General features: G+C 37.4%; 1 protein-coding gene across 1 annotated transcript in view; it reads right to left on the reverse strand.

Moving 5' to 3' along the window:
• TBC1D8B (TBC1 domain family, member 8B (with GRAM domain)) overlaps positions 1-15818 on the reverse strand; it is a gene marked incomplete at its 5' end in the record, with an annotated part of 25695 nt that overhangs the window by 7455 nt on the left and 2422 nt on the right. The window contains 10 exons of the mRNA XM_010015212.1: positions 1588-1873; positions 2572-2689; positions 3142-3356; positions 4742-4892; positions 8495-8644; positions 9384-9551; positions 11111-11318; positions 12620-12860; positions 13662-13887; positions 14390-14508. Of these exons, the coding sequence (XP_010013514.1) occupies positions 1588-1873; positions 2572-2689; positions 3142-3356; positions 4742-4892; positions 8495-8644; positions 9384-9551; positions 11111-11318; positions 12620-12860; positions 13662-13887; positions 14390-14508 (1882 nt within the window). The remainder of the gene's footprint in view (positions 1-1587; positions 1874-2571; positions 2690-3141; positions 3357-4741; positions 4893-8494; positions 8645-9383; positions 9552-11110; positions 11319-12619; positions 12861-13661; positions 13888-14389; positions 14509-15818) is intronic.

Here is a 15818-nt window from a genome sequence, read left to right on the forward strand (position 1 = left end):
CAACAAAACAGTAACATCAGCATCTTCTGAAGACGTGTGCAGAGAATGAGAAATAGCAAAGAATATCAGCATGAGTAGCACAAATATGCTGTAATGGTAACAAAGATATACAAACATGGGAACTCCCTACCCAGAGAAGGTTGTAATGCTTCTAGCCTTGGGAGTTTTTAAGACCCAGCTAGACAGTAATATGGCTGATGTGATCTAATGCTAGCAGTAATCCCTTTGTGAGTAGGAAGTCACACCAAAGACTTGCCAAGGTCCCTTCCACTGAGCATTCCTCTAAGCCACCTAGCAAGCTTCTACTGCATAACTGGAAGAAAGGAAAAGGGGCTTGTCCTGAACTGTAACCAAGGCAATCTTAATTCCTTCAGATGTATAACCCAAGACATGTCTGATCTATTCATCATTCCTACATAACCAGCCTAAACGGATCCACTAGGGAGGCTGGATAGTTCCTTTGCCAACATCAAGGAACACATATCTCCTGACTGATAGCTTTCTTTTTCTTGAGGAGAGGCAAACTACTGTAATAATTTTTTAAATACATCAGCATGTGCAGGCTGGGTTAACTGCGCAACAGAAGTGTTACAGCCAGACACCATGTTGAAAGCAAGAGTTCAAAAGGAGTTCATAATAATCATCAAAATCTTGGGTGTCAAGTGGAAACAGCAGCTTGTTTAGTTCAAGTGAAAATTAAAATTTCACCACACTTCCAGATTTTAAATGTTAATATATTTGAACTGTGTGAATATGCTCTTACTGTTAGCTTTTTAAAATGCTAATTATTTAAATGAATACAGCTAGGTTTTACAACAAATACCAGGCTGCATGATCTCTTATAAAAAAAATTCTATTTTCCTCTTAAATTCTGTAGCTCCTACCCCATTCAAATATGCAGCATTTAAAAGTCTCACTAAAAGGAAATTCTTATTATCAGTTCTTAACAGTCACAACTTGGTGACTTCTATAGTGCAGTCATTTTGCTGTTTTAATACTCCATGATACACAATCACACAGAACTTAGGTAGGTAGTGAAGCAACAACCATGCAAGTTCTCTTGCAATACGTCAGTTTAAAATGCACTTTATGTGGCATATTTGAATTTATTCTTCAAATTCAGAACAAACATCTGGTCATGATTGTCCTCATCAGGGTTTTTTTGTATTATTTCTATTTTAAGCCATTAGCAACAGAGAAGACAGTTGCCTAAACTACAAGAACCAAGCTGCAGAATATGTTGTAGGCAAGTTGATGCCTGAACTGTTTGGAACAGTCTTAGTCTGCTTATTATCTCATTAATAAGGAAAGCCACCTTATATAAACAATATAAATTCCAGGCAAAAATCACATTGCTTTTCCTTTAAAATACACAAAATGGCAATAGTTTTATAAGAACTTTAATGGAGGATGGGATTTTCAGAGGACCCAAGAACACTTTCCAGTCAACCCTTCCAGAATTTTAGCTCAAGATAAATACTTAATTCCATTGAAGCCCTTGGAAATCTAGACCAGATGTCACAACTCCTCTATTTGCAATTACAGCAGCTGCTACACAGCACATAGGAATAACAGGTACACTGATACCTGTTGAGAACAGTGACTGCTTCTGCATCATCCTTACACATCAGCAACTTCTCCATGTTGTATTCCAGCACTACAAGACCCAGCTGCAAAATTGCTTTTATTCCATCATAGAAGAAACAGTCCACCACATTGACTGCACTTTCAATAGGCAGCACACTGATAAAAAGGGTAAGGAACCAGGAGAGAGAGACCGAGGAGAAAAAAGTCATGTCCGTCATGTGGTCTGTCAGCTGAGGCAGATGAACCCTGATGAGCTCCTCAAACACTGCCTGATCTACCAAGGCACCTGCAGGGAAAGGATAACAAAACCACCACCCAAATCTTAATACAGAGAAGCATACTTTTCTTAGGACACCAGCCAGAAATAAAGCCCCTGTCTTACTGCAACTTCATTGTAAAAGCAAAGATGGGCCTCGCTGCATGGAACCACTGGCTTCATCCCTGTGTGGAAGCTATGCACCCTATGCGTGGGTCAAGAGCCTTGTTGCATGCTGTAAAGTGTGTTTAGCACTTCTGTGGGTACATGGCTGTTTACAATAACTCTCCTGACAGCCAATACACCTTCTCTGCAATTAGAGACAAGCTTCACATCCAATTTTCTTATAGCACATACACCTGCAAGTACTGAGTATGAGATCAAAGACTAAATCTGGACCTGGAGTAACTTTTCCTTTATTTAAGCTAAGTTTCAAATAACTAGTATGAATTGCAGTTTTACTTCCAACAAAACATTATAATAGTCTAACTGACTACTTCCTGAGTAATTATGCTTAAAGTAATGAAGTAATCTGAAAACTGAATCTACTCTCGCTTAAGGAGCACTCTTGGGACAATCTCTGTAATTTGCATTTTCTGCTTCACAATACTGAACCAAATTCAATGGTTTCTTTTCACTGTTTAGCCTTCAGCTCATTCCTTACGTTTGTTCTTAATGAACTATCATTTACACTCAATTCTAGATAGATAAAGAAAGATGGATGTTACCAATGATACGACGATTGAAATAATCAGGTAGCATCCTTTCACACACAGCAACCAAAAGCCAAAACGCTTCTTCCTCTTTAGCGTACAGCAAAAGTACTGATGTCAAAATATTCATTGCCTGTAACATTTAAGCAGGAAAAGAAGCATTTACAAGGAAAGATTGTGAAAACATAACTGTCATCATTTGTTAAAATTTGTATTTTTGAAAGCACTTTACAGCATGTTTTTAGAGTGCTAGGATAACATACAGCCATATCAGTATAAGACTTTTACCTCTATATTATAAAATACACAACATAGTATTTAAATTACATAAAAATATTTTAAGTTGCTACATGTCTAGTAAGACTGCAAAGGCATAGATTAAGTGGACATGACAGAATTTATCAACAAATTCAAGTACAATGTAAAAACTTACATTATGTAGTGAGATAAAACAAGCAAAGAAGGTGAACCACTGAGCAAGAAACCATTACGTATTTATGTGCCTGACTTTATGAGGTGCTACTATACCACCAGCATGAGCTAATATTTAGGAAACCAGTACTAATAGTCTCAAACCTGCTGTACCTGACAATATCCAATCTGGGGATTCCTGTATGCATAAGCTGTAAGAACTCTCCTGAGAGCAGAAATCCCTGTGTCACTTTGAAAAGCAGGATGCTCAGGTAAGGAGCGACGTAAATCTCGTTCAATTTCATCAGTAGCTAAAGTGCATGTTCCTAAGGACTTTTCCACCACCTCAGTGTAATATCCAGGGTTGGATGCCATATCATTTACAGCACCTGCCAATACATTGTATTGCACAGTGTTAGAGGACAACAGGAAAGCATCTACATGATTGTCTGCAATTTATATAAAGAATTTTGGTGACTACTGAAGTACCTCATGAATCTCCAGATGTTACTGCAGTAATGTATCAGAGTAATTCTACTGAAATTAATGGAATTACTCTGAAATGAAACAGAAAAGCAAAATAAAATAAGGCTTGAAGGAAATCTAAATCACTTTCCACTATAAAGTTTATTTTTACTTACTTTCTTGTTTCATCAGGGGAGGGGAAGCTTCCTTTCACCTACAATTTTGACCACGTTTTCTGTCAAAGACAATACCTTTCCATTTGTAGAGCTGGGAACAGATTAGAAAAACTAGGCAAAGGACTGATATTTACCTAACTGATTGCATAATTTTTAAGTCAACGCCTTCTGAGACAAGAGATATTGGTGTGGTAAGAGAAGCATAGATGTCTATGTAAATGCTCAAGGAACACTAGTAAAAATAAACCTATGTTCACATATCCTCAAAAGGAACTACCATACAGTACGCTGAATGAAGAGTACAAAATGCATTTGTTATGATGAAGAGATCCTCTGGAATAGGAGCAAGCTCTGCCCAGGGGAGCACAATGAGTACAGCTAGCAGATAAGATCCTGAGTGGCTCCTCAAACTCTGCTGCTTGTTTTCTGAATCTGACACAGGCTTCCTGCATGATCCTCGTCAAGTCAATGGCTACTGCTTCTCTAAATATTTCAGTGAACGGGAATAGAAAGAGCACAGAGGTGTTGCAAAGCACTGTCTTAATTTCCTGGGCCTCCACCTCCTCAAGTTAAGTGCTCTGACACAGGTGTGTTCTACAGAAGAAAGCCACAAAAGCACACTCAGAGCTTGGGCAAGAAAGTCCACAATTCCTCTACATATCACTCTTTAAACCAAGCAACACCACATAGCAAAGACCTGCTGTTAACTGAGGTCAAACTGCCAGGAAAACATGTGGGGTTTTTTTATTAAATGGTACCGCTTTAAGAAAGCTTAAATCAAAACAACTGAAACACAGTCCCACAAACATGCTTATCTTGTTAGCAAGTAAAGGTGCTTTGCTGAAACTAACTATCCCCTGGAACAGTGCGTATTCTTATTTTTCAGTTGAGCTTGTCACAAAAGCAGCCAATGCAGGTTTAATTTGAATCAGTGCAAACCAAAATAATACACAAAATTATCCTCTTCATCATTTTAGGTCTTTCTTCAAAAAGATTTGAATAAATTGCCAGAGAAAAGAGAATTTTTTTGTCAGACAAAAGAGCGCTTTTTGTCAGACTGCATTCAGTCAGTAGGTAGAACATCCTCACAGTAGAGTCCACAAAATGAATCAATTATACTTGCTATGCAATACCTGAGAAGAGTAGCCAGAGCTCTCCTCTTAATGCCTCTGGGATCCCCCTTACAACAAGGTCTCGAGTCTTCTTAGTTCGAAACATACTGACACCATGTCCCCGTTCGACAAAGAGGATGTTCCATGACTGTTCTTTCATTTTTTCTTTCAACTATGGAAAGCAGAAGACAACAAGCATTAAGTACTAGAAGATTCTCCCCAGGTTTCAGGGAACAGAACCAAATTTTGCTCTCAGTTATATTCATATAAACTGGAAATGATAGCATTAGCATCCATATTGATACGTGAAATGAATGCTGATATAAATCAGAGCACATTCTAACCTGTGCATAGTATAAGTAAGTTTGACATACAATACAATCTCCTACATGACCTAGTATTCTTTAATGTTCTTAGCATTCTTTAAAGTATATTTAATATATTAATAATTTTATTTAATAAATTCTAATTTAATCAGAATGTCTATACCACATCAGATGAAAGGTAAATCTAATCCAGTATCCCATCTGACAGAAACCAACAGCAAGTGCCACAGGACAGTAAGGTCAAGCAAACATCTGCAAAATCCTCCTATGTCCTCTGGCAAACAGAGGCACAGGCACAAGTCCTGAATTGAACAACAGGCAGCAGACTTTTCCCTGCAAATTGCTTTCTGAACCCAGGCAAACCTGCTGCCTCCTAATTTCACTTGAAGCCTCCTTGTTGGTGTATTAAGACAGCAAACAATCACTCCCTTTCACCTTTTTTAGTCACTCCTAAGATCAACTTTTCATTATTTCCTTCTTGAGAATGATTTCAACAGATAAACAGCAATAGCTGTACGTAAACTAGATTTTCATTTTAAATGAAGTCATCACCACCTATGTGTAATGTTTATTGCTCACTATTCTGCTAAACTTTCATTTCTTTTTTAAATCAATAGGTAGACAGCCCTATTTGTTACCTCTAGATTGAACCATTTTTAGCTTGGGCACCACATCACCAAAAAATGACACAATTATCAAAGGACCATCAAGTACTAGGAATTTAAAGGGAGTGAATGAACAGTGATACAGCACTAAGACAGCTAAACAGTGCAAGATGCAACTGCGCAGACGAATTCTGCCTTCATAGTTCTCCTGAGGCATTCCAAAAAAGCATTGTCAGCATAATGGATAAGAAAATTCAACATTTGATATAATTACAGCAAAAAATTAGAGGTACATTAAAGCTTTCTCTTGCAACACTCTTTTCCACCTATCTCCATGCAAATACATATATACACATAAGTTTGTACGATACATAAACAATCTGCTTTTTGTTGCTGTTTTGTGATAAAGAGCACAACATTTCTTGGTAAAGGATAAATCAATAGAAGAAAAAAAAAAAGAAATTGAATGAAAGCAGTATAAAAGACAACCACAAACAAGTGGGTGAAGAGAAGGTTCAGATTTCTTATGAGTGGATGGCAGGTTTCTCTGTTGGAACTAGATATCTTAAGGTCCTTTTCAATCCTAACCATTCTATGATTCTACAATTCTATTCTATAAGAAAAAGTATCTGGCCATGATGATGCAATAAAATCAAGCAAGTGATTATCTGAAAAGTCAACTCACTGTCACGGACACCTGATTAAATACTCTGATAATTTATTTCATTTTCAACATGTCTATGAACTGTTCTTTGCTAACATCAATGAAAAACGTACTAACTCTGATACAGGTGAAGTAATATCCCACAGAAACTCTATAGGCAAAACAGGTTGCATCCTTTTTTTGATTCATCATGCTTCACTGCATTATGTTAGTTGACAGATTTGGAACAGAATGGCTACAAATGCTAGAAAGCACACAGAGGGATGACATGTGTCATGGTTTAAGCCCAGCTGGTAACTCAGAATCACACAGCTGCTCGCTCACTCCCCCTCTTTCTTCCCTCCCCCCAGCTCCCAAACGGATGGGGAGGAGAATTGAAAGAATGTAAATCCCATGGGTTGAGATACGAACAGTCCAGTAACTAAAGTATAACACAAACCCACTACTACTACCACTAATAATAATAATGATAAGGGAAAAAACAAGGGGAGAGAATATGAAACTAAAAGGGGAAAAGGAAAAGAAAATAGTAAATGCATCACAAGTGATGCACAATGCAATTGCTCACCAGTCGCTGACCCAAGCAGCGATCTGGGCCTTCCATGTAACTCCCCCATTTCTATACTGGGCATGACGTGCTGTGGTATGGAATACTCCTATGGCTAGTTTGGGTCAGGTGTCCTGTCTCTGCTTCCTCCAGGCTTCCCGTGCCCTCCTCATTGGCAGAGCACGAGACTGAAAAGTCCTTGATTGGAGTAAGTGTTACTTAGCAACAATTAAAATATCAGTATGTTACCAGTGGTGTTCTCAGACTAAAGTCGAAAACACAGCACTGCACCAGCTACTAAGAATGAGAAAACATAACTGTTATATATGAACCCAGGACATTATGACATCAGTGTCATTATTCTTCTGTAGTTTCTCAATCTTTCTGCAGTTTATTTACATGAGCTCCAAATATCACCAGAAGGGAATCAAAAATCAAGAAAATTTGCAGGAGAATGAAGTCTAGTTGGATTAAGGAGGGAAACTAATAGCCGAAAACACTGATACCCATATAGGTTTTACCTTTAATCAAATATTTATCAACCAGATGGAATCATTTTACAAACTAGCAATTTTTGACAACATAGAAGCTGACAGTTTATGCATCTGAACTTGACCAGGACCAGCCATGTAAGTAAAACCTGCTTTACAAAATGAAAACTGGCAAAAATTCGGACAAACCTGAAGTTACAGGCATTTTACCTGCAGAGTAGAAAGAGGCAAAGATAGTAGAAGCAGTGAAATAGATCCATTGTGAAGTATAAGATTACTTATAAACTATTGATTATGCACCTAAAACGCAACTCATTTTCTCTGAAGCAAAGCAAATGATCAGGTGCCTGAACTCACATGAGGCTCCAGGGCTGAAACAGGGTGAACATTGCCACTGCATTTTCTGTGCATGCAGCAGTAAGATTTAACATTGTTATAGCAGCTATATTTAGCATTGTTACAGGTACAGATTGTAGGCAAAATGTATATTTTGTCTCCTTTTGTTCAACATGCTATAACAGCAGAACTTAAAAATCTGGATTCCCTTTTTCCTGCCCAAAGGGTGTTTATTTTCTGATATTGCTAATAGCAAAAATTGCATTACCTTAATTTACCCAGTTGTGCCAAAAGACTTAATTTTAAAATAAAACCTTTTTGTCTTCTTGCACACACTACGGAGAAGCAAAAATAAGATCTCCTACTGCAAAAAGCAATTAAAGAAACATTCTCCAGAGCACAACTTTGTTAGACAGAAGTGCAGAAGACTGAAGCAGGGAAGAAATTAAGTCAATTCTCCTTGCTCCCAAAGAGTTTGCAGTGACTTTGTATCTTGACAGTTTAGACAGGTATGAAACATGTTCACTGTCATAAAACAAACAGCCAGCTCTCCCCTAAGAGGTGGAAGAGCAGGAAGAATTAGCTCCATGAAGATAAGGCATATCATTAAACAACATGAGCAGAAAATTGAATGGAGCCATGAAGAAGCACCCTGTGGACAACAAATATATCTCCAATGCAGACAAAAGAAGAATGGCAAAGCTCCATAGGAAATCAGCAGCCTTGCTGGAATACATTTTGAATATACTTCAGTCCCTTCCAATGGGATTCCAAAAACTGTTGGCCATTTTATCTCTTTCTTTACCATTTTAGAGTCTAGATTATCAGCATCCTGAGGATGGTAGACAGTCATTAGGGCTTCTGTACTGACAGTTTTGCTGTTATCTTTCTGACCCATCTTTGATGGTCCCACATCAAAATCCTTGGGGCTTTCAGAGGCAGAACTAGATGCAACCTTGACAAAAAAAAAAATTAGTGGTAGTTATAATTGCCACACAATCTTCAAGAAGCAGCACTGACACCAGAAACTCTTTTGTTTCTACACCAGCATTGTTTATTATATTACGTTACAGGTTCTAGATGCAGATTTCCAAAAATAAATGAAAAATGGCAACCCCAGCACTGCAGGGATGGGCTTTCAGGAGGCTGCACTTGAAAGGTGCACTTTGTATGCTTTGCCTCTTACAACTGTCACTTTAGAGGTTATTCCAGATGATTTTTTAACATTTTTTTTCCCAGGGCAAATCTTCAGGGAAGAGATACAGCAACTGCAATAAGTAATGCTCATTAGGGATATTTTGTCATTGCTTTCTTATTTCTCATGCATGAAATTATATATACAGATTTCTTCACATCTAGAAACAACCTTACAATCATTCCATCAACTTTCTAAGTCAAATAGTTTGCTGGCAAAACCGACACAGTTACACATAATTTTACATCAGACTTGTGAACTTCTGTTTTAGTATGAAAAATCTAACGGCAAGAGATGGGAACATGAGTTTTTTTAAAGATAAAAAATAAAAGACTTAGACTACTCAAAATCTAGAGGTTCAGCAGACATTGTTTACCCATCCTCTGTAATGTATTGCATTACACCGCAAAACGCTGACAATACATAAACTCCTAGTAAAACTACACAACCTTATTCCTAGGAACAGGTACTAAGAAACTAGAATTAGCAGAGCAGTTACCTCTGTATTTATTATATGCTGTGGACTTGAAGTTGCATTGCATTTCATTCTGAGCTTCCCCACAAGCTGCTCAAAATTTCTAACCTCTGTGAAACGAAAAGCTGTTTTTCCTTTGGTACTAATGCTGACTCCTCTGTTGGCTGGATCTGCCTTATCCACTCCTGTGACCTACAGAAGCAAGGATACATAAATTAGGCAAGAAATTTTACCACCTTACTTCTAAAAGAGAAATCATTTTAAAAATACATGTGTACATGAAACAGTAGTATGAAGCACCACACAAGTAGAACTAGTAACACTAAAGTTCAGTGGTCTGGAGCTGTTTTAGCACAAGGTACTAAGTATTAGATACATATTTTTGAGAGTACCAAAAATCTTTGAAAAAATTTTCCCAGCTAATCTGATTGGAAAATCTTGTCTCCTTCTACCTGCAGAAGCTGTTACTTTTTGTTCTTCCCATCCAAAATCTGACAAAACACAGCTTTTGCAAGTAATTAAATGGAACAAGTTTCACAAGAATGACTTCCCATTGAGAATACCCTTTCAAAGACAGCTGTCATAATACATGACAGCTGGAGCTGATTTTAATTGCCATGATGGAACGGTTACAGATTAGAACAGCTAATACACTTTAATAATGCAAGTACAAGTGAGACTATCATGAAAAGCTAGCCTGACTGCCACTGCTCATGCTTTTGGAATATTATAGGTAAAAAACTAAATACCACTGAAATAAACTAACTCTGCAGTACTGTAGAACAAATAGTGAAGGCCTGACAACCCACAAGAATAAATTTAGAGTCAGCTACTTTAACACAGGCTCTTACTGTTCTTCACAGGTTATGGAAGCCTCTGTTGTTTGCAGACCTATTTATAGATGATAAAATCAACTGCTTTACCTGGGGGGTAACACCATATTTATTGTTGAAATTAGCTCAGCTCACCCCCTGTGTCAGGCAGTACATACACAGAGTATATGCAGAGCAATTACAGAACCTGGTTAATTTTTAGGGTATTGTAAAATACGTCTGGGGACTGATGAAAAGCTTTTAAGACTGGAAAACTGGAAACTGGCAATGTCCCAGATCACATGAAGTCAAGAAAGGGATGGAAAAGTGTGGGGTTTTTTCCAAAAGTTATGCCACAGTATAGCTATAATACCCTACAGAAACAGGTATGCTTTACAGTATGTGCCTTTTACAATATGGTCCTTATTCAATCTGTTGAGACTATCAGCTGTAATGGCATTGATACTCGTTCACTGATGACTGTCCACTGAATTTCCTATAGACTTTTGAGCAGACAGCACTAAACTGCTGCATAAAGAATTGTGCTACTGAGCTAAGAAAGAGACATGGCAGAAAGATTACTAATCTTCAAGATCCCTTACCCTTTCCAATTTTTTACGTTTTATCTTGAGAATCTCTCATTAACTTGATTTAAAGAATTAAGCATAAGTTTTTTCATTAGAAAAATAAAAAAGTATTAAAATATTTGGATTCTGTATGCAGCTACAGAAATCAGAGTAAATTGAAAATGGAAAGAGAATACAGGGAACAAAGCAATTCTATAAACCTACAAACAGGATTCCTACATTCAGTATCCAAGGTTGGGGGAAGCGTATAATATCATGTAAAGTAAGCAGATTCTAATAAAAATCTGTTAAACTGGCATTAAACTACACAAGTGCAAAACTCATATTATAACTGGCTTGGACTCTATATTACCTCTCTTAGTGGAATGATTACACTGCACAGGCTGCCATCCTGGCTAGCAAAGCAGATGTAGTTTTCTGAAATGCACATTTTCCCATGGGTGCTGTAGTGACTGAAAGGAACCCATAAGAAGCACTCATGAACTTCCTTCAAGGTCTCTTCTTTGGGTAGCCTGAAGAATGCACTGAACAGCTCACTGTGGGCATGGCTCTCTAGGCCTCTAGATTAAAGCAAAACAGAAAACAGCGTAGGAGAGAGAAAAGAAAAAAATAAGTAAGTTTAAAATGTCTTTACAAATACAAAAGTTAAAAATACCTTGCGAAAAGACAGTAAAACATCATGCTCTCCCATAATCCTTGGGCTCCGCCTGGAGGGTTCAGTGTTTTGCTTGAAAAGGCAACAAAGGGCAGGACCACACCTATCTATACACACCCATATATATATATATATATATAAAACTAGAAATAGATCTGCATGTTCTTACACGATAAAGCACTTTGCTGAATCAGGGCCTACAGGTAGTGCAGAAAAAAAAATGTACCGCCTAATCTGCTGTGCTTCCCATTAGCCCATTTAAACCTAACACAGTTTTGGAGATGACAGCAAGTTAATTAGCTAGAAATGTAGCACATGTTGCAAACATCTGTCATGGGCTAACTCTTCACAGATACTTGCAGCCAGAAACAATGTTTTGGTTGTAGAGCAACATCCCTCTCCAGCATTGCTACCAAACTGAGGTATCAATTGCCTGGGAAATAAAACCTAAACCAGGTTGTATTTTCAATGTACTAAAAAACTAAATAGATGGTTTTTTTTCTTAAATCATAGTTCTGATTTTCCAACAAAGATCTGGTCCCTTTATAAATTACCTAACAACAGACTTGCTTTTCCTGGGTACTTTTCACAGTAAATAGCTGTGGTCCACATATCAAAACCTGAACATTTGAGTGAGAATTTGAACAGCTGTCCAAGGAAATGACAACATTTGCTTCAACAGAAAACAAAACTGAAGAAAAAACATAAAATTATTACACAGAATAATTACACACCTTCCTTCAGAAGGAATGACCCTAACCACCAGGTTACCTACTTACACATCTTTCCCATTGCCTAAAATAATGTCATAAATAAGGAAAGCCATGCACCCATCTGCAAGTCATTGATTTAATCACCCATATCTAGTTGCAGAGAAGTCACACAGTGTTTACTTACACGTTTACTCCTCATCAGGTCTCTTTGGAGATACTGCAGCTCCATTCTTACCTTTCTAATCCTAAATGCTGCTAGAACACCTCTAAAAAATTCAAACTACTATAAACGTTGTAGTTGAGGACCAGATCTCAAGGTCTGATCACAGCCTGCCTTCATATTGTCACTGCAGAGTAACAATAAATTACATTGCTTTGATTGAACACCAGTTTTGCCAACATTGACATTATCTCCTTGAAACAAGGATTCTCTTCCCCTTTGCCTAAAAAAGTACCAGGACAAGAGCAGATACACTCTTAAGTAATATATTACCTCTTGGTGATCTGCAGCGGGTCATGAAGGACTAGGTCATTTTCAAATGTCTCCTTGTCAAACAGTCTCCTTACAGCATAGTTTGCCAGCTGCTCCATGAGAAGGAACGTTTCACTAATGTGCAAAAACATGGAAAAATAATGATCTTCCCCACGGGAGCACACATGAATGCTCTCTGTCAGAATGACATTGGAAGTCTTCTCAAGTTTTGATATTTCATCCCAGGAGACAATAAGTTTCACTGAAAATACAAATACAAGCAGATGTAAGTAACTTCTCATTAGCTACTACCCTCGTATTAAATTGTAGTCAACAGCATTAATAAAATCTAATTAAGCAGTATAATTAAACGATAACACACTTGGAAAGGGCTACAAACCAACAAGCAAAAGAACGCTCTTCACAATAAAATAATCCCATTACAAATAATTTTATAAAAAGGAAAACATTAAAGAAAATACAAAGCTTACATCACTTTTTCTTTGCTCTCATGTGAAACTGCAAATTGCAAGCAAACACCATTATATAAGCCACCCCATTTCAACAGTTTACCAGAAGGGCTTTTTAAAGTAAGTTGATCATGTATTGGGATTTAGAGGAACCATGCCCGTTAGCTAGGACATTTCCCAATACAAATGAAAATTAGCTTAGAAAGGATCTTACTTTCTTTATGCTTTCTAGTTTATACATAAATACAGTTATAGCTCACACTATTAGAGGCATTTCAAACAAAAAAAGATATGTACAATTATCACCAGTGGATAGTGCACCCATGTGGATTAAGTCTGTGTGTGAAGAAATAACAGTAATCCTCAAGAAACTGAACTAATAGGCAATGTGAACTAAAGATGACAGACAATTTTTTGTTTTAGCCAACTTCTCTCTGCCTTCTCTCTGAAGCTTATACAGAGGCAGAAAACTAATGGACATTGTGTAGTAAGTTACACAATGTATTCCTTTGGACAGAGGAAGAATTCTTCCAAATCTGAAAGATAAGCAGTAAATGGTGAAGGAACTAGGCTTAGGATCAAGGCCTGCTTACCTTCAGCTCCCAGCAAAAAAGAGTAAAAGCTAAGAAAGTTGGTACTAAGATAAAGCCATCCTTGACAGGGCACTCTACCCTTCCAGTAACTGCATGAGTAATAGGTCACCAACTTCTCCTGCTCTGGTAATCCGAAACACCTTTCAAACTTCATAAGCCCTTCACGAAACTTCTCAGGATCTTCTTCTTTTACAAAAGAACCTTTTCCCTCTTCAGCAATCAAACCCTAAAACAGAAGAACCAATTACTTTATATGCACATCCACACAGGTGGGTACCATATATGCACCTTCATACACACAATGTAGCATTCTCCTAACAGTAAGTTTTAGAACAGGAAGAATAGTCTGAGGATCAAAATGCAGGCCACAAATCAAACGTGCTATTTAAGAATGTGAAATTTGCACCTTCACAAAAACATAGCATATGCTTTCCAGGCACTATTAAGATTATTGTGAAATAATTTATCAACTGTTCTAGGCCACTATCTAAAGGCATCTTGTATATCATTTATCAGAAGAGTTTATGTCAAACAACCTTAACTGTGGGGCAGATGAACAGGAACAAGGAAGTGTGTTGAAGTTAACAGCTACATGTTCCTCTATCACAAGTATTTAGCATTATAATGCTGTCCTTTGATATTGTACAGAGGACATATTACTCATACAGGTTTAGAGGAAAAAAAAAGTAGTTGGCCTTTCCCAATTATGTCATGTGCCTGTTACTTACTCTTATCTTTCCCTGGACAAAGCTCGTAATATCTTCATTTGAATCAAATACTGATAAAGTCTTCATAACATTCTGTTCTAACCAGTCCCAGTGTTCTGTTATTTCTTCTCTGCTAGATCCTGATTGATTGAAAGAGAATGTTAGTATTACTTAAAATTAGAACAGACTTTAATTATTTCACTAAAAATAATAATCAAGGGAATACTTACCAAATTCCTAATTCACAGAGTAATTTAGATACACACTGTCCAACTCTTGTGTACACTAAAAACATATCTGGTGTAAACTAAAAATGTGCACTGCTCTGTTTTTATCCTCAAGCCCCTTATGCAGTTCTATTTCTAGCCTATACCTCCAGAAGCTTTATTAATATTGTGGGGCTCAGCAGTGAAGCCTGACCTGGACTGACAGCTCAGCAGTACCTCCTCAACATGAATGGCAAAGCATCACTGAACAGTCCCAGTGTAATAGTCTAGAAGGTGGGAAATGTGAAATCAAACTCATGAGACCAAGAAAAAAAATAAATCTGGGCCTTTAATAACCTCAGCTTTGATCACTGGCCCACAAAGAGTTTCCAGAGCAGAACTCCAGGACTTAGACATGCTGTGCAAAATCCCTTCCAACATGTGCAACGTGTAAGGATGTAAAGCACACATCACCACAGCCAGGAAGGTAGCAAAGATTTCTCTTTGGATACTTAAAATAACCATTTATGCTCCTTACAATAAAGAAGTAATTGGTGCTTACTTGTGCTCAGTTTAAGTCATGGTTTTATCTCATTCTCTATCAAGTCATGTTTTAACTGTATTTCCAACCATGCTAAAGCTTAGACAATCACTGTTCAGGAAGCAATGTCATCCCACCTACTATAAAGTTCTGCTTATGCTGCAATTCCAAGCGACCCGTTGTGCAAGAGGAGGAGTAACTTAAACCACCTGTTAACAGTAAGCATAAGGAATGTAGAAAACATTGAACCAAGATAAAATTCAGTGTTCCAAAAATATAAATACTGCCATTTTCAAACACCTCTGAAGAAAACCATGTCACTTTATTTACTTTACACTAATTTTAATTTAGGTTTCACTGCAACTGTATAGCAAAGAAAAACCTTTCTCACCTGAACTTTCCAGAAATACATTTAGAGCACTCATTTACTTTAAACACAAATGAACACTCATTTACTTCAAACACAAATGAACACTCTTACCCACTAGCTACTTCTATAAATAGAGAACTGTGTTAAGCCAGCTTCAAAATTCTTATGATAATTCATCTCACTCTTTTCACATACTCAATTACAAAGTATGCAAGTGAGTAAAAAGCAGAGATGCTACAAGTGAAACAACAGTAGAAGTCCAGCAAATTCAGTTTGGGACTGAGTCAATCCCTAAAGACAGGTGGCTCCCCATCAGACTGGAGACAGCAAAAG

Source organism: Nestor notabilis, unplaced genomic scaffold (genome assembly GCF_000696875.1).
Source record: "Nestor notabilis isolate BGI_N333 unplaced genomic scaffold, ASM69687v1 scaffold5500, whole genome shotgun sequence".
Classification (NCBI taxonomy): Eukaryota; Metazoa; Chordata; class Aves; order Psittaciformes; family Psittacidae; genus Nestor; species Nestor notabilis.